Source organism: Tetrao urogallus, assembly GCF_951394365.1.
Source record: "Tetrao urogallus genome assembly, chromosome: 11".
In the NCBI taxonomy this organism is placed as follows: Eukaryota; Metazoa; Chordata; class Aves; order Galliformes; family Phasianidae; genus Tetrao; species Tetrao urogallus.
This window is the reverse complement of record NC_136824.1, coordinates 10,249,991-10,267,645: the sequence shown is the minus strand read 5'-3', so window position 1 is coordinate 10,267,645 and position 17,655 is coordinate 10,249,991. Positions and strand designations below refer to the sequence as shown.

Here is a 17,655-nt window from a genome sequence, read left to right as displayed (position 1 = left end):
ATTTTGGGTTCTTTCAAAGTCTGTGTAAATGAGAGACTGTGGAAAAATGCCAAAATACATGTCAGCCATCAAGTTTACAAGATACCGTTACAGTATACAATAAGAATGATTTGATATGCACAGTCAGAAGCCATCTTTGTTTAACAATTAACCAAAAATTATATTTATTATCCATGCATGCACCTATGCCCAGTCATATGCACAGCTGTGACAGAGGGAAGCCATGGGGTTATTTCACATTTTTCATCATTTCCTTGAATTTGAAAAGTAGCCTTTAGTTGCAAAAGCATACACATTGGAAAAAACCTCTAGTGTACCTAGTGCTTAGATCCCTGGGATCCCACTGTCAAATCAAACACAGGAAAACACTGTAAATCACACTTATAGGTTAAAACCACTTTTTAATTGCAGGTCTCATGCAATGTTTTCATGCAACCTTTGTGCTTCTTTGAGAGTTCAAGAAAACTGCAGAAATTCAAGCAAATGTAAATAATTATACAAATATGGCAACTAAAACTGACAGGCAAAATTGGGCTTTGCATCTTTAAACCACTAAAAAAGATGCTTGTTTTAAATATTTGAAATTTATCTTTTAGTCCGTGGAAGGATAGAACGACTTCAAATTGGTCTCCTCCCTGTAGGACAAAATAACAATACTCTCATATGTCCTTATTTCTGCAGTGCAACAAAGATGACTTGCAGAACTGTGCAGACAAGGCAGGGGCTGCTGGAACACCATCAAAGAGGTTTCAGCATATTAAGGTGTTTTAGGCAGCTTAAATGTGAAACAGAGTCCTGATAGCTCTTTCTGAAACCATTCTTCTCAGCTCCTCTCCATATTTGAGGGCTGGAGAGAGAATACCCAAACCATACACTTTAACCAGAAACCATACAATCTTACTAAAAAAAACCAATCCCAACCTGCTGAAGTTGAAGTGGCACATACAACTGTAAAGCTCTGATTATATTTCACCATAGTTACACAAGATATGGAAATAAAACACCGTTCAAGGTTTTGGCACATCAACATGTAAAATCCAGACAGAGTCTATTATAGATATCAAGGTAACCCCGTGCACATGCACCAGCTCCATTCTGTATAGTTGTATTTGTTAAGCAGAAAGAAATCCAAGAGCTGAAGTTGAATTACAGAAAACAATACAACTGGGGGTAAATTGTTACAGTGCATTTCCTTTTCCAAATGAGCACAGCTCAGTGTATGTTCCCTCTATCAATTACAACGCAACCTAATCAGAATTTCCAGTGACACCATTTGCTACATTTCTGCCCCAGATTTTGAAGCATCACCTCTCAGTAGAATGTTCTTCAGCTGCTAGAAGATGCACTGCAGCACTTGAGTATACGAGAACACCGGCATCATTGAATAACTCCTTCCACATTAAAATGCATCTACAACCGATGGCTGCTTTTGGTACTGGGTTACGCCTTTGTGATCAGTCTCAGATTATTTGAGAACAGCTGTTGAAGGAGGGGTAAAAGAATTGAATATTTAGAACTAGGCAGTTTTAGCAAAAGACTTTTCATATGATTAAATGTGGATTTTTTTTTTCTGCACAGTGACTTAACATCCACTTCTGCATGCTCTGGCCGTCAACGTTACTGACTGACTTGATTATTCAGGTAAAGTCATCAGAAATGTTCTAATGCACTTTCTGGAGCCACACAATTATTTTAGAGTTCCACTGCTGCTTAGATTTGCGAAGCTTTCTGTATTTCCTCTGTTCTTTCTTTGCACGAAGAGTGAACAAATGGTAGCAGCATGCCTTCAAGAAGAAATCACCTGTGCACACATACAGACAACAAACCCTACCAAAATGCCTGAAACGTAAGAATTCAGTTTATCACTTTCAGCAAGAACACAAAGCCACAGAATAAACTAAAAAAAAAAACTGTTTTATTGTGACATTTATGACATTGAACCCTTGCTGATATGAATGACTATGGGTACTCTTGACATGTTACATAATGTCATGGCGTAGGATGGCACTGATTGTCATCTGACTTTTGAGAATGTTTAATGGTCCCTACTGACCTCAGTGCATTTTGGCAAGTCACAGAAACTTTATCATCAGGTTTGTGTATACAGTTAACAAGTAGTTGGTCTTATAAGCACCATTACAAACCCTCACATTAAGGGTATTATTAATCTAGTTTACAAATGCTTCATTGATAAAAATAGCATGATTACAGTATACACACACTTAATTTACATGTAATGTATTATAGGCATAACTGAGATAAACTACTGAGCTAACTTTGGTTGATTGAAGTATTTAGACTGAATAATGGCAATTTTGGCTTCTAAGTTGTGTAAATATTACAGTGCATTTATAAATCTAGGTTGGAAATTTACTAGCACCAAATGGATATCATAAATGGCTGACCTAGTAAGTTGTAGTTGGAGAAGCGAAGTTTAAGAATTACAAAAATAGAGCTGTCCATCAGTTGAAAGCACATTCGTGTACCTCTGCTGAAATGATGACGTGTCTCAGCATCAGTGGCCAACTTCCAAAGGCAAAAGTCCCAGTTTTCAAGATTCAACATATCAAGGTAGCTCAGCTACAGTTAAAAGCCTGAGAAAGTGGTTGTTTTGAGCTAGGGTATTCATCCTGTACCTTGTTTATGTAATAATATAATAGTGCTCGTTCATACAAATGTACTCATGTAAGATTGTACCTATGATATGGAGAATCTGATTGGGAGGAATATTCAGTCCTACCTATCTATCTTTGGTTTAATTATTTGGTCTTTGGTTGATGAATTAATGAAGCAATATCTGAATTTTCATTTTCAGGTTATCTCCCAGCTCACCACTGAGGTAGTCTTTGTCATGTTTCTCTTCAAGCTGGTTAAGTTCCTTCTTTTTATAGAGTGGAATGCTACTGATTTGTAATGAATAGTTTCCAGGCACTGGCTTCTTCTTTGTGAAATGAAGGTAACTTATTCCGTCCTTCTTATTGATTCTAAAGAAACCATCTTCATTTCCGGAGTCAATTAAATATCGGTTATGGTTTGTCAGTGTTGTGAGGGCAGGAAGCAGTTTCAGGATGCGATCTTTGTTACTGAGATCGGAGATGTTGATAGAAAAGACTGCTGCTTTCTCAATATCCCAGCTGGCAAGACTGACTGGAGGCTCCAGCTCTTGCTCATCCTGCACAAGAACAAATGATGTTAGCTGCCTTTGTCAGAGAACGTTTCACAGGCATCTGTATGTGTATTTCTCAGCCAGCTCATCCATTATTAATGAAATAGTTTTTAAAAGGAGATTCTATAAAGTCCTCTGTCTAAACCATTCTTGGAGGCTTAGTGGTTGTCAGAATAAAGTAGAGTCTTTGACACCGCCCCTGCATGGTAATGGAGGCACACAATTTCTCCATCTGGGTCCTGCTGCCTGACATCTGGCTGTGCTCAGTGTCTGCGCCCAGTGTCCTACACTCTGCAAAGGCCTGTTGTTCTACCTCTCTGTCAGGGAAATCACAAGCTAACAGGAATGATGCACAGAAGACAGCATGGTCTGTGGGAGAGGCATTCGTTTAGGTAGGAGTTTTCTACTTTGTGATATTTGCTCTGTTTAGACATGGAACTGGGGGCAGGCTGCTGGACAAGGAGCATTACCCCCTGCCTCCAAGTGACATCACTGTACTTCCCAAGTCTTGTATGTGTGAGTCACGCTGCAGGGGCAGACTGAAAACACTTCAGACAGCACATCAGCTAAACGCTATAATTTGGAAAGGAAGATACAAATCATCTCAGACAAATGCCCTTACCCAGCACCAAGCACAGAGAAATTTGAAACGTGTTGCAGAAACAGTTTACAACCACACTCTGCTCAAAATCAAGTGTCCACTCTTCTGGTCAAAAGCACTCTCTTACTCTCTTGTTTTCCCATGTTAGCAGAGCCATATGCTGAGCACACAATGGAAACAGCTAACTTGCCCTCAGATCTCCTGTATTCACGTATGGAAAAGCAAGCTCTATCACATATACATGTGAGCAGAGAACACACATGGCAGCTCAGGGTCATGACAGTCTAACAACACTTCTGTACAAGAGTGTTCAGTGTATCTCTATTAAATTCTGAATGAAACACACATTTACATATGTGGACACGTACTCTTAGCTGAATGGCAAATGCTGCAGTTGACACCTGCCATGACCTACTGCTTCTCTGGCTAGATCAGGTCAGATCCCTTCACCTGTAACACCACCGTCACCATAGAATGGATGAAGAAGTGAGAAGTCGAATGACTGTGGACTTGGTGACATTTCTCCTGCAAGCTGTTTATTGTTTTTAAAGCCTACATTTAACTGGTGGGAAAAAGATTTAAGCGTAGTGACTTGTGCGGGACATTGGACTGAATGACTCAACTGGGCATTCCGACCCTGTATTCCAAGGTAAAATAAGCCTCAGGTAACGCAAGGGACTATTATAAGATTGCACTTCTACTACAACTTTTGCACTCATGCTGGGAGAGTGACTTTTGGACAATGTGTGACAAGCTCAGCAGAACAACAAACCACCACAGTTACAACCACCTCAATCACATTGTGCCCCAGTGTTGTGACCAATACGGAACAAACTCCAGCAGGTGGGGTTTGGTAAAGGATTTACTTTTCATTAATGCTACTTCTCAAAACATTTGCCAAGAACTAATGGAAAATATTTCCCTCCAGGATGAATGAAAAAGGATGCCTTCTTCTTCACAGAAAGATAAAACTTGTCACACAACAGCTAAGTTTTCACATAAACATGAGTGCAGAAACCACTTGTTAATGTTTGGTTAATATAAAAGAAACCAATGACAACAGCTAGAAAGAAGTGGAGTTGGGTGAGCACTGCAATAGGTTTTTACACATTCACTGGTACACAGTTATCCCACTGAGAGGCAAACAGAAACCTGTCTCTGTCCCTAGCAACTTCCAGGTGATGACAGATGAAGCTCAGCCTCCCTAATTCTGCCTGGACCAGCAGTGAGTACAATAGGTGACCTCACTGACAGCTTTGGCCCCAGGCTGGCAGCTTGAGTGACTGTGAGCGTGTGGATGAGCCCCAGGAAGAGCTGCAGCACTGGGATGCTCTGGACTCCCTCGAAGTTCAATGTTCACAACCAATGCTCTTTGTTTGCTTTGCTGTGGGCTCCGGACCCAGACACAACACGATCCTGCTTGGAGAGGTCCATCCACCCTGTCCATTGTATGCTGCCTTTCTGGCCACGAGGTCACACAAATGCTTTACTGCCTGCCATCCTCTTACATCAAGAGCCCGTTTGGCGGGTGAGAGCACTGTCCTCAGGATAGCTGGGTGGGTGTTTATTTTAGTGTTGATGCAATGTAGGTAGTGGGAATCAAAGGGTTGCATGGGACAACCTTTGTGTGACAGTGACAGAACAATTTCAGAAAGCCCTGACCCAGACACCTGGTGTCCAAAACCAGCCCCTTGGTCTACTTCAGGATAAAAATTTTTCCCGTGGGATTGCTTTTTGGCATTCATCAATCCGAGACTGGCTTTCATAAGATAACAAACCCCTTCCCCCCCGAGGGTCAATTACCTCTGCTTCATTTGCAGTTTCATTAGTACTCCTGCGCTTCCTTCCTCTCTTGGGATAGCCATTGATTTTACATTCATAGCAAGCTTCTGGAGAGAGGGAGTTGTCATCCATTTCTCCGCTGAGTGAAAGCTCTTGTCCTTGACCTTTGCCTAGCCCAACTCCAGAAACACAGTGTCTGAGGAAGGAAGAAATCCAAAATTAATTCCAGTGAGACAGGTATCTTAACAAAAGCTAAATTTGGGGACTGTGAATACAAATAATGAAGAAACTGTGTTGCACTCATTTCCCAGGAAATTTTCTGTCCAATTTAACAGGCAAAATTCTCATTGAATCACAAAGCAACTACCTCTTTGATTTCAAGAATCTGTTTCCATGGGGCTTTGTCTAAAAGAGGCCTGCCAATATGTAACATGTTTAAAAACACCAGTTTAGGCTCTAAGAAGTTGTTAGTTATTTCTGTCATCCAACCTGAAACGCAATGAGTGACCAATTTTCAGGAGGTGCAGAAAAATCTGAGAATTGGGGTCTTTCATAATGTAGTTCAAGTGAGCATCCCGAAGCTTTTAGTCACTTCTAAAATTTAAAGCACAATCTTTCTGCTTTCCAGTTCAGTGCTTGGTCCAACATGATGCACTGCCCTAACACTCCCAACTGGGCAAGTGAAAATTGGTTTCCTTGATAAAGCAGACATTTATGCAAAAAGTAATTCATTTGGAACACATAAGAATATGAAACATACAAGAACATAAGAGCATATGAAACTGTAATTCCAATCACCACCTGTATAGGATCATTTGTCTTTGGAGCTGGCAAGGCTTGTTTTGCTTTGCTTTTAAAACAGACAAGTGGTACACCACAAATCAGAGTGAGAGGTGTCAGCTCCCAAGAGGTGACCTCAGATAGCTTGGCTGGCTGCTGGGGTGTGCAAGGGAGAGGTGAAAGCAGTAACTTTAAAAGGATTATGGAATCTGGTTGTTGTGACCAGATTTCCTTTAACGCTAAAACCATGTAGCTCCTCCCTGTCTCCAAAAGAAGCAGGTGAATCCAACTCCTGAGCACCTCCACAATCCTGTCCATCTCTCTCAGTGGTGATAACACCCTGGTTCTGCTGCTCCACACTAGAGAAGGGAGCGAGTTACGTCGCCTTTATGTCTGTTAGTTTAAAATGAGAATCCCTTACCCTTGTCCTATTCTGAAGTAACCAGGTGGACATCCACAGACATAGCCACCTTCAGTATTTGAACAACCATAACTGCATGGGGCTTGTGCAGAACCGCATTCATTGATATCTTGGCAACCTCCACTAAACTGTTCATACTGAAATCCGGTAGGGCACATACATTTATAGCTTCCCAAAGTATTGTGGCAAGATGCTCCTCCACAAATGTGTGCACTTAGACATTCATTTTCATCTGGAAAGGAAGAAGAACACACCATGTTAATTTCCACTCTCAGGTCAGTCCAACCTACCTCTTCAGAAACAGGTGCTGCTGTACCAGATGCACAGAAACAAAGAGCAGGGCTCGGCCTCAACCCTGGCTGCTAGGAGGTGACTACGCCAGACAGTAGAGCAACACCTGGGCCACTCTACTGCAGATATCTCATACCACATCAGTTCGTGCTCTCAACAGCTGAGAAGCAGAGGAGGGAACATTTCTTGTTCCAGAAAAAAAAACCTGAGGATAAGACTTTATAAGGTCGAGGATCTGGTCTAGTAATCCCATCCTAGTAATCCCATAATCTACTCAAGATCAAAGAAAAACTAGAGGGAATCAGGCTCTGACACCTTTTCCAAGCACTGAAAATCCCAGCATGGATAAACATACAAAGTCCAGAGCAGCATCTCCAACCTACACGTCCAGGTTAGAGGAGAATAAGTGCTAATTCAGAGCATTACTGTCTTTTCCCAAACAATGTGACTGTTTGTTTTTTGTTTAAAAAGTGATGCTCTACTCTTTGCAGGGTGATTTTGCAGGGTGCTCCACAGAATTGTCTGCACAAGGCATGGGAGGAACCAAAGCATTCTTCAGTGATTATCTAAATATGTGCTGTATCAACATCAAAAGTCCCTGAACACTTCATCAAATAAGCTAAAAAAGGCACAAACTGTTTGCAGAGTTGAAATTGCAAAGTAATATGGAGGAATTGTTACAGAATTGCCTGTTACATGGATTCTTCCCCCATGTTATGCCCAGGAGATCTAGGAAAGTATGTAATTACAGACATCAAAAGTGAACATGTGAGGACCTGAAGAGTTAAACTTGGGTCTGAATTCTAACTAAGCCCATACGAGCTTTGCCATTAACTTAGATTGATGTTTCAATGCTCAACACACCGAACACATCTGAATTCATAGCAATTAGGTCAACTCCATAAATGAATGTTTGAACCACAGAAACTTGCTCAACCACAAGGATACATACTCTGCCTTGTTCCACAGCAAACAGAACGTGGACATCACCAAGGTTAGCTCCCATATTTTAGGTGACTGTTGAGGAAAAGGTACAGGATCCTCAGACTGTATGCAAGCTGTGCCATCAGGTGTCAGCTTTGCACTCTGGTGTTCTGCACTCCAATACACACAGCTCTGCCATGCCCAGCCTCAGCAGGAATGAGAGGTGCTGTGAGCAGGTGATGAAACCAGGTCTCATGCGCCACCGTTTTGGGTTTCTGCCTGGACTGCCCCACGTCCAAGAAGGTGAAAGTGTTAGCCAAGTTTTTCCCCTCAAGTCTCATTTTCCCTAGTGAAGTCTCTGATGAAAGTATTTGTTGCTAAAGCGTTCTTTCACTGGGGCCTGAGAATTCAGAAACTGATAGTCCTGCCTGAAACCTGAACAGTAGTCCATGGTCACAAAAGATAAAAGTGTTCACCTTGTTTGAGAACCAGGCTAGAAATGCACTGAGTTTAAAGATGTCAGTCAGGAAGACTCAGAAACAGCAAGGATATATTGCAAAACTGCAGCAGAGCTGCACTCTTTCACATTCCACAGTGTCTTCCAGCAGTCAGAACTGCTAGTTCTTACAGGCTTGTCTGATTTTTCTCTCGTGCCAATTATTAGATTCTAATTCAACTCTATGCTCTGCTAGTTTAGTTAGCACTCAAGGCCATCCTGTATTTGAGTTCCTCCTTGTTATCTTGTATGCAATCAGCATTAAGCACTGGATCACAAGCGAGCAAATGTCACAGCAAGGACTGCATAAAACGTCAGGAAACTTGGTAAGCACGATGAAAAACAGAGATCTCCCCAGAGCACCACAGTGCTAACAAGCTAAGGCATTTTTATGTTTCTGAAAGCAAAGAAAGCTAAACAAAGAGATATGAAGCTCTTTGTTCTCAAAGTAATCAAACACATCTCCGCTATCTACACAAGACTAGCCTATGTGAAGCCCATTAGACGTAACTGAAACTGCACAAAGCTGTCACGAGAGGAAAACTTATTGAAGTGCTTCTTCTGTTTGCACATGCTGCATGCTATGGGAAGATACAGAGACATTTCTCATGACTCCTGCAGAGGACCCCGTTCTGTCTGCTCATGTCATACCCCGCAGCGACGCAGCCTCTGCACATGCAGCCTCATCTAAGACAGCTCAGAGAACCAAATTTTAGACAAAAAGAAATACGCATTTTAATTTTCCAGTGTATTTACTTCTTAAAATAAATAAAGAACACTAGCTTTTGTCACTTATAACTAGTAAATTCTATTCCAAAGCTGCAAGGAATCATCTTTAGACAGATGGCAGCAGCTTTAGTCAGTTATGAGAAAAGACTGATTCTGTAAAGAGCTTACACACAGCAAGCTTGCTGTAGGTGTTGTAACAAATGATAAAAGCACGGATTGAGTAGAATTTTAATAGAATTTAAAATTATTTACTCCAGAAGTTTAATTTTACCATATAACAACCCGAACTTTTAGTTTTGAATCTGCCAGGTTTAACCAACTCTCAGATTGGAGACTGCTGCATGGCTGAGAAGACTTCCTTCGTTCACATCACAAGATGCATGTGAGTAATGCACTTTTCCTCAAAATCAATACAACATCTTGCACCCTCAAAGCTCACCTTGTTTGTACTTACCTCATCGAGCCAGGATATGAGCTACTGGCTGTTTCAAACCAACTGCCTTTCCCAGGACAACTCAACTTGAAATGTAATTCCACTGAATGTAGTAAATTATGATCAGAAAAAAATATATGGCAAACCGAACCATTGCCCTTGACTTGTTGCTGCATGCATTTCCATACAGAAACTATAAAAAATGACTTGCCAACACATTGGTTCCACTGGTAATGCTGGAGATATCCTTGTGGGCAGCTACACCTGTATCCTCCGATTATGTTTTGGCAGCCATGCTGACATCGATGGTTTCCATCACATTCATCAACATCTAAAAAGGTGAGATACACTCTGAATTCTGGGAGAGAGGCTCAAATTGTACTAATTTGAAAACTGTGTTACAAGTAATCATCCATACATACAGGGATAATGCAGGTTATTCCAAAACCCTGACCAGCAATGGGAGACCACTTCAGGCCTTTCAGGTTTGGAGTTCTGGTTCTACAGCAAGAACTTATGGCAGAAAACCACCAAAGGCTCAAATCCACCCACAGATTCCATAGCTACTGCATTCTGCTGTGGAGCAGAGAGCAGAAAGCCAAAAAAGGCTTTCCAAAGGATCCAACCTCCAAAGTGAAGAATTCCTTGCTTTTACCTAAGCATCAAACCCAGCAATCCCAAGATAACTTTTTTCAAAGCAAACCAAACCCTGTTCTGTGAAAAGGCTCTAGGGACCCAGAGAAATAAAGCCAACAGCCCGTGAAAAACCCGTAGGTCACCTTGCAGATGCAAGACTTCCTGTCCTTGGTGAGTCCCTCAGAAATCCAGGCAGGATTTGACAGAAGTTCACTGAACTTGTGATTCGTAAACTAAAACATTCCAGACTAAATTATATTATCTATAATATATTACTATATACTATATATATTATTATATAATAATATAAAATATAAAAAATATATTAAATATATTATATTTAATATAATAATAATATTTAATAATATTATATATTATAATATATATATATAATATTAAAATATAAAATATAAAAAACTATATTACTATATAACTATATTATATTATAGTATCCTCAGAAGATTTCAGCTCTCTAGAATCCCACAAGTTATCAATGTCTTCACACCCATGAAGAGAAATATGTCCCTGTTGATAAACTTCTAAATCCCATCCTCCCTTCAATCTGAATATACTCGATAGGATTTGGTTCTAACACTGTATATCCTTCCTTGGACAACAGCAGGATGAGAAAAGATGTAGGAAAGCAAGATGAGATGAAATTCAACGCTCTGTGCTGCACCTACCTTCACAGCTAAGCCCAGTCTGGTCGAGTGAGAAGCCACGCTGACATTCACACACAAAACTTCCCGGAGTATTCTGGCAAATACCTTTTGCCCCACATAAATTAATTTCTGTAGCACATTCATTATTATCTGAAGGAAATCAAAGTCTGAGTGTTACTTTTTATTCTTCATAGTAAAGATGATGATTTAGCAATGCTGACAATGAAAGGTTTGTGACAAGCAGTAAAGAGACATTAGCAACGTAGCTGTCTTACTGCCCACTCCATTTCTCACTTTTTACTACAGAAGAGCTGACAATTTTAATTTAAAAAAAATTAAGAACAGCTTTGGGAAAGGAAATGCTTCTTTTTTTTTTTCACCAAGAAAAAAAAAGTGTAGTTCAATATTGTACTCTTCAGACATCTTCACACCAATAATGGAGGATCATTAGAAGAAAGACCCAACATGCAGATCAGAAAGCGCGTTTTGCTGAAAGTAGTTTCATTTGACATTTCCACAGCCCAAAGGTGCTTCTGTTTCTTTTGTGTTTCTCACATCACTTACCAATGCAGGCTGTATGGTGCTGAGTGAATCCCGGAGGACATTTACAAGTAAAACCCCCAATAGTGTTGACACAAAGGAACTGGCAGTTGTGCTGCTTTGTTGCACATTCATCAAGATCTAAAAAACAAGCAAACATTTTTCATTTGTTTCCTTGCGAGGATCTGACAGTTCAGCTGGACTTAGAAGTGACTGCAAATAAATAATGTATCAGATAAAGGTATTTGAATCTAAATCTCATTTCCACACTGGCATCCAATTCCTTGAACACGGAGCCCCTCACATTACGAATGGGACTTCAGAGCTATCGTAGTGTCTGTGCTAATGCAGGATTACAGACACCACTCTCACCTGTCTGTAAGATGCTATTATACTATAATGCCTGCTATAGCTGTAGTCAGTCAATGTGAGAAGAAGTGGCAGACTGCAACATGGTATTGTATTGAAGAATGCCAAATTTAGAATCGCTGCCCAAGCTTCTGTAGTTTCAGTCAGAGCTCTGGTACAAGATATAGGAAATAAGTGAAAATATAACGAATGTTTGAAAGTCTCTCCTGCAATGTTGTCCTTTATTCAGCATAATGCAGAGGAGGTAGGTTAAAACTCTGTTGATGCTGGACAATGCACTGAAAACAATGTTCATCTTTGAGCTGGAGACTATTAGAATTATTACAACTAGCATTGTAAAGATTTACCTTATTTAAATGTTCCTGGATTAGTATTTGCCCATGAAACATTAAGTTTCTGCAATAAATTGCTTGTTTGTTACCTTTGCAGCTTCTCCCATCTTCTTGAAGGATGTACCCTTTCGGACATGAACACTGGAAGCTCCCCTCTGTGTTTTTGCAGATGAAATTGCAAGGTTTGGGGGACTCATTACATTCATTCAGATCTAAAATAAGCAAAATCAGATAACAACCAGGTAACAGCCAGCATTTGTGATGTTTTTTAAGATGCTCAAAACCTGTTAATGAAGGACATTTTTTTCCTCATTTTTCAAAGTTTTTGTATTTCTTTCCACAAACCATCTCTTCGTAATAACCTTCATGTACATGCAGCATAATAAACTTTATTTTCATAGAACATAATGAAAAACCTACCTATGCAAAGAGTGCCAGTTATATCTGTAGTATAGCCAAGGTTGCAGTGACAACGGTAAGATCCCCTTTCATTGATGCATTCCCCATTACGGCAGACATCGTGGATAACCTTGCACTCATCAATATCTGCAGTTAAATGAAGGTTAGTTCACAAGAGAACATCATAAAGAGCTAATTTTATAAAGTTACAGTAGGTTCTTGCGATCTGACATTAAAAAGCCCTACAGAAATTAAGACTACATAACAAAACACTGAACAGATTAGGGAGAAATATTAAGTGGAAAAATATGAAATGGAGCATTAATCTAACTTTCAAATGCAATAAGTTGTAAGTGTAAGCAAACAAGTGGAACTGATCATATATTAACTCCATGAATCAAACATCACTTTGCTCTCATGTACACAAATAGTTCTTGATGTGCACCCACAAGTCAAATGCGAGAATGCGAATTCCCACCTGAGAGCGTGTCAATCAGCCAGCATGCCAAATAAATATCTGCCAAGCAGGGACGGATGCCCTCTCATCAAAGGCCTTTGGCTTTTCCTCCTCCCAAATGACTGTGCTCTCTCCACATGAAAACTCTCAGAAAATTTGGACTGATATCCAAAAGATTTAAATTATCTAAGGTGGTGTTTTTAGGTAAGTCAGTACCTGCTCCATTGGACATGTATCCCCGACCATGAGGACAAAGCTTCTTAAAGGCCACAGTGCCTGGGAAGGGGCAGACCTCGCAGTTTGGCCCCCAGCCTCGGCCACCATCACAGCAGCATTCAGACTTGGTGACAGAGTTTCTGTTACTTGATCCAATCTGACACATACTTTGTAAGACTTCAGTGAAGCAGTAGCCTTCCCTGTTGTCTGGAAGACAAATTATGCATTACAGAGAATCCTAATGGCAATGACCTCCAGAAGGTCATGAGATATTAGGAATTTAGTCAGAAATATAAAAGAAAGGGCATACTTCACCCTGGGACTGTGCAACTGAGAGTGAAAGACTACCAGCAGTAAGAAAGAGAGCACAACGTCTAAGGGAAACAAAGAAGACAGGAAATTTAGCAAAAGGTGGAACACAAGTTACATTATGCTTACAAAAAGATACATTTCTGTTTGATTCCAGACAAGAAAGATTGGCTGAAAATCAGACCCAGAGAAAAGGCAGAGCAATTCCAGGCTGGCTGATACCACCCCACTGTCAGCTTGCACAGCTAGCCAACCCAATGTGACTGATCAAAGCGGCATACAGTCAGCACAGGAGGACTGAAATTGCAGGACACCTATTTAAAAAGGCCCCTTCTTGCAGGAATGTAAGTTCAAGACCGTGTTTATTCACTGTTATATTTCTAAGTTTAAGCTTCTGAGTACTTCTGCAAAATGAGACAACTCACTAAGTTGTAAAGCAGCCTAAAACAAGAGTCACATCTGACTGCCAAAAAAAACCCAGCTAGCGTGACTCCCAGACAACAGAATTCCTGTTACCAAAGTAATTATTCATGAGGGTGTTTCTGTTGGACTTACCAAGGCATTCGTTCTGAGTGTCACTGACTGTGAATCCCTCATTGCATTCACATCTGTAACTTCCCACTGTGTTTACACACCGACCATTCTCACAGAGTCCAGGCTTGGTCTGACATTCATTCTCATCTGTTTTTTTTTAAAATGATATGGGAAAAATCAAGTCCATTACTGTATTAAAGCAGACTAGAGAAGTTTTTACAGAGTTTTTGAGCTGAACACTATCTTGTAAAACTTGCACATATATTATTTATTTTTGTTATAAAAATTCTATTAATTTTCAGAGGAAAGATGGCAGTCCAGCTCACTTTATAGATGTTCTAAGTTTTCTCTTCAACATATTCCTCAATGGTTTTCAAAATTGTTCATAGTTATAGCTGCATTTCTTTATGTCATCCAAAGTTTTACAATTCATATCTACCTTTATTCTTTTTAACAGAGATCAACAAGCTCACAACAGTGAGCCCAATTCTCTGCTCACCATGAGCAATTAATTCATCAACAGCAGTGCAAGCTAGTTGTACAGACAGCCACATTCAGATTTTCCACTTACTGCCCAGATGTGTGAACACCTGTACAGCAAAATGATGTGTGTATAGCACTGATGATCCAGTATGCAGGCAGGTGCATAATTCTTCCCTTGAGTTCTTTAATGTTTTGCTAAATCCAAAATTTTCAGCTCTACTGAGAGACTGTGTGTTTCAAAAGCTTCAGTGCTTCAGTGCCACTTACCTATACAACCTTCTCCATCTGGCCTGCGTTGGTAACCTGGTCCACAGATGCACATATAGGTGCCTATTAGGTTTTTGCACTCCATTTGTTTTGAGTCACAATCATGACTGCCTTCTTCACACTCATTCTGATCTAAAACACAAGGTTTAGACTTCATTATATGGAGAGATGCTCTTCGAAATTCATAATAAGAAATTCTGACTGTGGAATTTTAATCCAATCAAATTTAGCACTTTCTACCAGATACAGCAGTCTAGAGCAAATTCATTTCTCCCCAGTGCCCTTGAAGAGAGCTGCATATCATCTGATGTGACCTCACTTATGCAGATGTCTAGGTTTACAGGCAGGACAGTAATGCAATCATAATACATAATACAATCAACTGTGTAATGCAAACCATAGAATTCCGTCCCAAATTCTTTCTGACTCCATTACCTCCTGGGATTAAAACTCTGTCCCATTACTGCAGTGAGTCAGAGCCCTACCCCTGCAGGAACCTGAAATCATTAGCTCACAACTGTGAGAGTCTGGTAGGAGTTTTACCTCTGCACATTCTCCGGTCCTCTCGCAGAACATACCCTGCAGGGCACTTGCACTCATAGGATCCGAAAGTGTTCACACAGCGGAAAGCGCAGAGCAGAGGGTTCTGAATGCACTCGTTGACATCTGGATTCAGAGTGGCAAAGACCATGTGAAGTGAAACGTGCTTTTGCAAAACGCAGCAGACTTGAACACGCAGGTTTTAGTTACAGCCAAAGATCCCAGTTTAACACAGGCTATATTTTAACTGTTGAAGACTCACATTTCTACTTGTTATAGATTTCCGTATAGGAAAAGGCATCAGACATGCCAGCATGTTTGCACAGCTACCTGAAGTCTCAATATCTCCAAAGAGAAACAGCCAACGCAAATGATTTCCACATCAATGTTGCCAAAATCCTGTAAGTTAAAACTATCTTTTTCATTTCTAGGCTCAATTTTTATTATTTACATATTTTTAAATTCTAGATTCACTAATTCAGCTTCTTCATACACTGAATTCCTTAAAACATTGCTCTTACTAGAAGGTGCATTTACATACACTCTGGGTTACTTGAATAATTACTGTCATATAATGATGTTTACACTCTGCTAACTCCTCTGCAATTTGAGCTTTTGACCAAATTCCACACTGAAGTAAGTGAAGTTCTAACTGTATATAAAACTAATGTGAGCTGATGCAAAAATAGAACCATTCTTTTGTATGGCTTTGCAAACTAGATTGTGGCAGATAATTGAAGAACAGCTGTGTCAGGTCAGATAAGATGTCAGAATGTCCTAGGACATTCTCCTCTCTCTGGCTATAACTTAAGGGAAAAGTATTTAAAAAAACGCACCATGTATGCAGAGATCTTTCCCCTGATACAGCCTCTCAGTTTAAGGACTTCCATAGCCAAAAGCCACATCCAAACTATCAAGCTTAATTTCCAGTGATGGATTCCCACACAAATTTGTGCAAACTCCTTCTGGATCAATTTGTATTTGTGGCCTCTCTAATGTTCTGCAGCAAAGAGTTTCACTACTTAAGTAAGCACTATACATATAAAAATGTTTGCTTTGGTTTGTCTAACATGTTCCCCCTAGTTCTGGTACCCTCCCCACTTGTGGCTTTATAAATTTAAATCATATATCTCTTCAACCACATTTACCACACTGAAAAGATTCTACTCTAATTAATTTTCTGTGTGCTTCTTCTAAAACTCTGATCTTCCTTATTGCTCCCTTCTTTGTACACTTTCACTTTTTAATTTCTGAAATAAGAGACCGAAGCATGAAAAACATTCAGCATAGGGGTACCACAGTAATTTTATAGTGCTGTGCTAACAGTGTCTGTTTGTTCTGTTTCTTTCATATCAAACCCAAGTAGTCCACTTCCTACTTTCACCTTTGCTTAGCATTTCAGAAATCTTCCACAGACTTTTTAAGCTGCTTTACTCTCCTTGACTGTTTTCTGAAACGAGGAAGCTGTTTCAGCACACAACGGCAGTGGCTGTCCTTAACATGTGGGAGTCTCACCTTCACAGGTCATCATTGGTCCAGGCTCAAACCCATCAACACAGGTACATTCAAAACCTCCCACCACATTCCTGCAAGTTCCATTTCCACATGGATTTCCAACAGCACATTCATCAGTATCTGCAAGCAAATAAATCAAGGCAAGACTAAGACAGTTATTCTCAACTAAAAGGTACAAAACTCTAATAAGCAACAACAACAAAACACAAGAACTCATTTAAGCTACTGAATTACAGTCACTTGAGATCACTGGTGGTTTTCTTGGGCAAACTCCCAGCCAAAGGAAGACTGACCTAGAACAGGTTGCTCAAGCCCTGCCTACTCAGGTTTTGATCACTGGCATGGATGTAGACTATGTTAGAATAACATATCTCCATAACATCCTTAATGTCATACTTAGCAATTCGGGAGTTCTTTTAAAATGGAAGATGAAGCAGCTGTACCTACCCACACATTGAGTTTCTTGTAGGATGTAACCATATGGACATTCACAGCGGAAAGATCCATCCGTGTTGATACACTGGCCAAATTTACAGTTATCTGGATCAAGGCACTCATCCACATCTGAACAACACAAGAAATACAAACAACACATTAAGTGTAATTTATTTCACATGGTTTTAGACTTCTCTCAAAGAACAAGTGTTGTCCTAGCAAGAAACATTCCTAACCAAACAACAAAAATGGTATTATTTGAGTTTTGACAGATTAGGTCGTGGGCACAAAATTTGGCTTACAGGCAAGCTTTCAGAACTCAAAAAAAGAAACTGATT

General features: G+C 40.1%; 1 protein-coding gene across 2 annotated transcripts in view; it reads right to left on the bottom strand.

Annotated features, from left to right (window-relative positions):
* Positions 1 to 2,782: 2,782 nt before the first annotated feature.
* Positions 2,783 to 17,655, bottom strand: part of FBN1 (fibrillin 1) — a gene marked incomplete at both ends in the record, with an annotated part of 146,511 nt that continues 131,638 nt past the window's right edge. Inside the window, 14 exons of one of the 2 annotated variants that reach the window (XM_079541146.1) lie at positions 2,783 to 3,172; positions 5,571 to 5,745; positions 6,751 to 6,982; positions 9,835 to 9,954; positions 10,943 to 11,071; positions 11,486 to 11,602; positions 12,252 to 12,374; positions 12,583 to 12,708; positions 13,235 to 13,441; positions 14,099 to 14,224; positions 14,828 to 14,959; positions 15,371 to 15,493; positions 16,883 to 17,002; positions 17,330 to 17,446. In XM_079541146.1, coding sequence (XP_079397272.1) covers positions 2,783 to 3,172; positions 5,571 to 5,745; positions 6,751 to 6,982; positions 9,835 to 9,954; positions 10,943 to 11,071; positions 11,486 to 11,602; positions 12,252 to 12,374; positions 12,583 to 12,708; positions 13,235 to 13,441; positions 14,099 to 14,224; positions 14,828 to 14,959; positions 15,371 to 15,493; positions 16,883 to 17,002; positions 17,330 to 17,446 — 2,237 coding nt within the window. The remainder of the gene's footprint in view (positions 3,173 to 5,570; positions 5,746 to 6,750; positions 6,983 to 9,834; positions 9,955 to 10,942; positions 11,072 to 11,485; positions 11,603 to 12,251; positions 12,375 to 12,582; positions 12,709 to 13,234; positions 13,442 to 14,098; positions 14,225 to 14,827; positions 14,960 to 15,370; positions 15,494 to 16,882; positions 17,003 to 17,329; positions 17,447 to 17,655) is intronic. The other variant, XM_079541145.1, reaches the window with a different exon arrangement.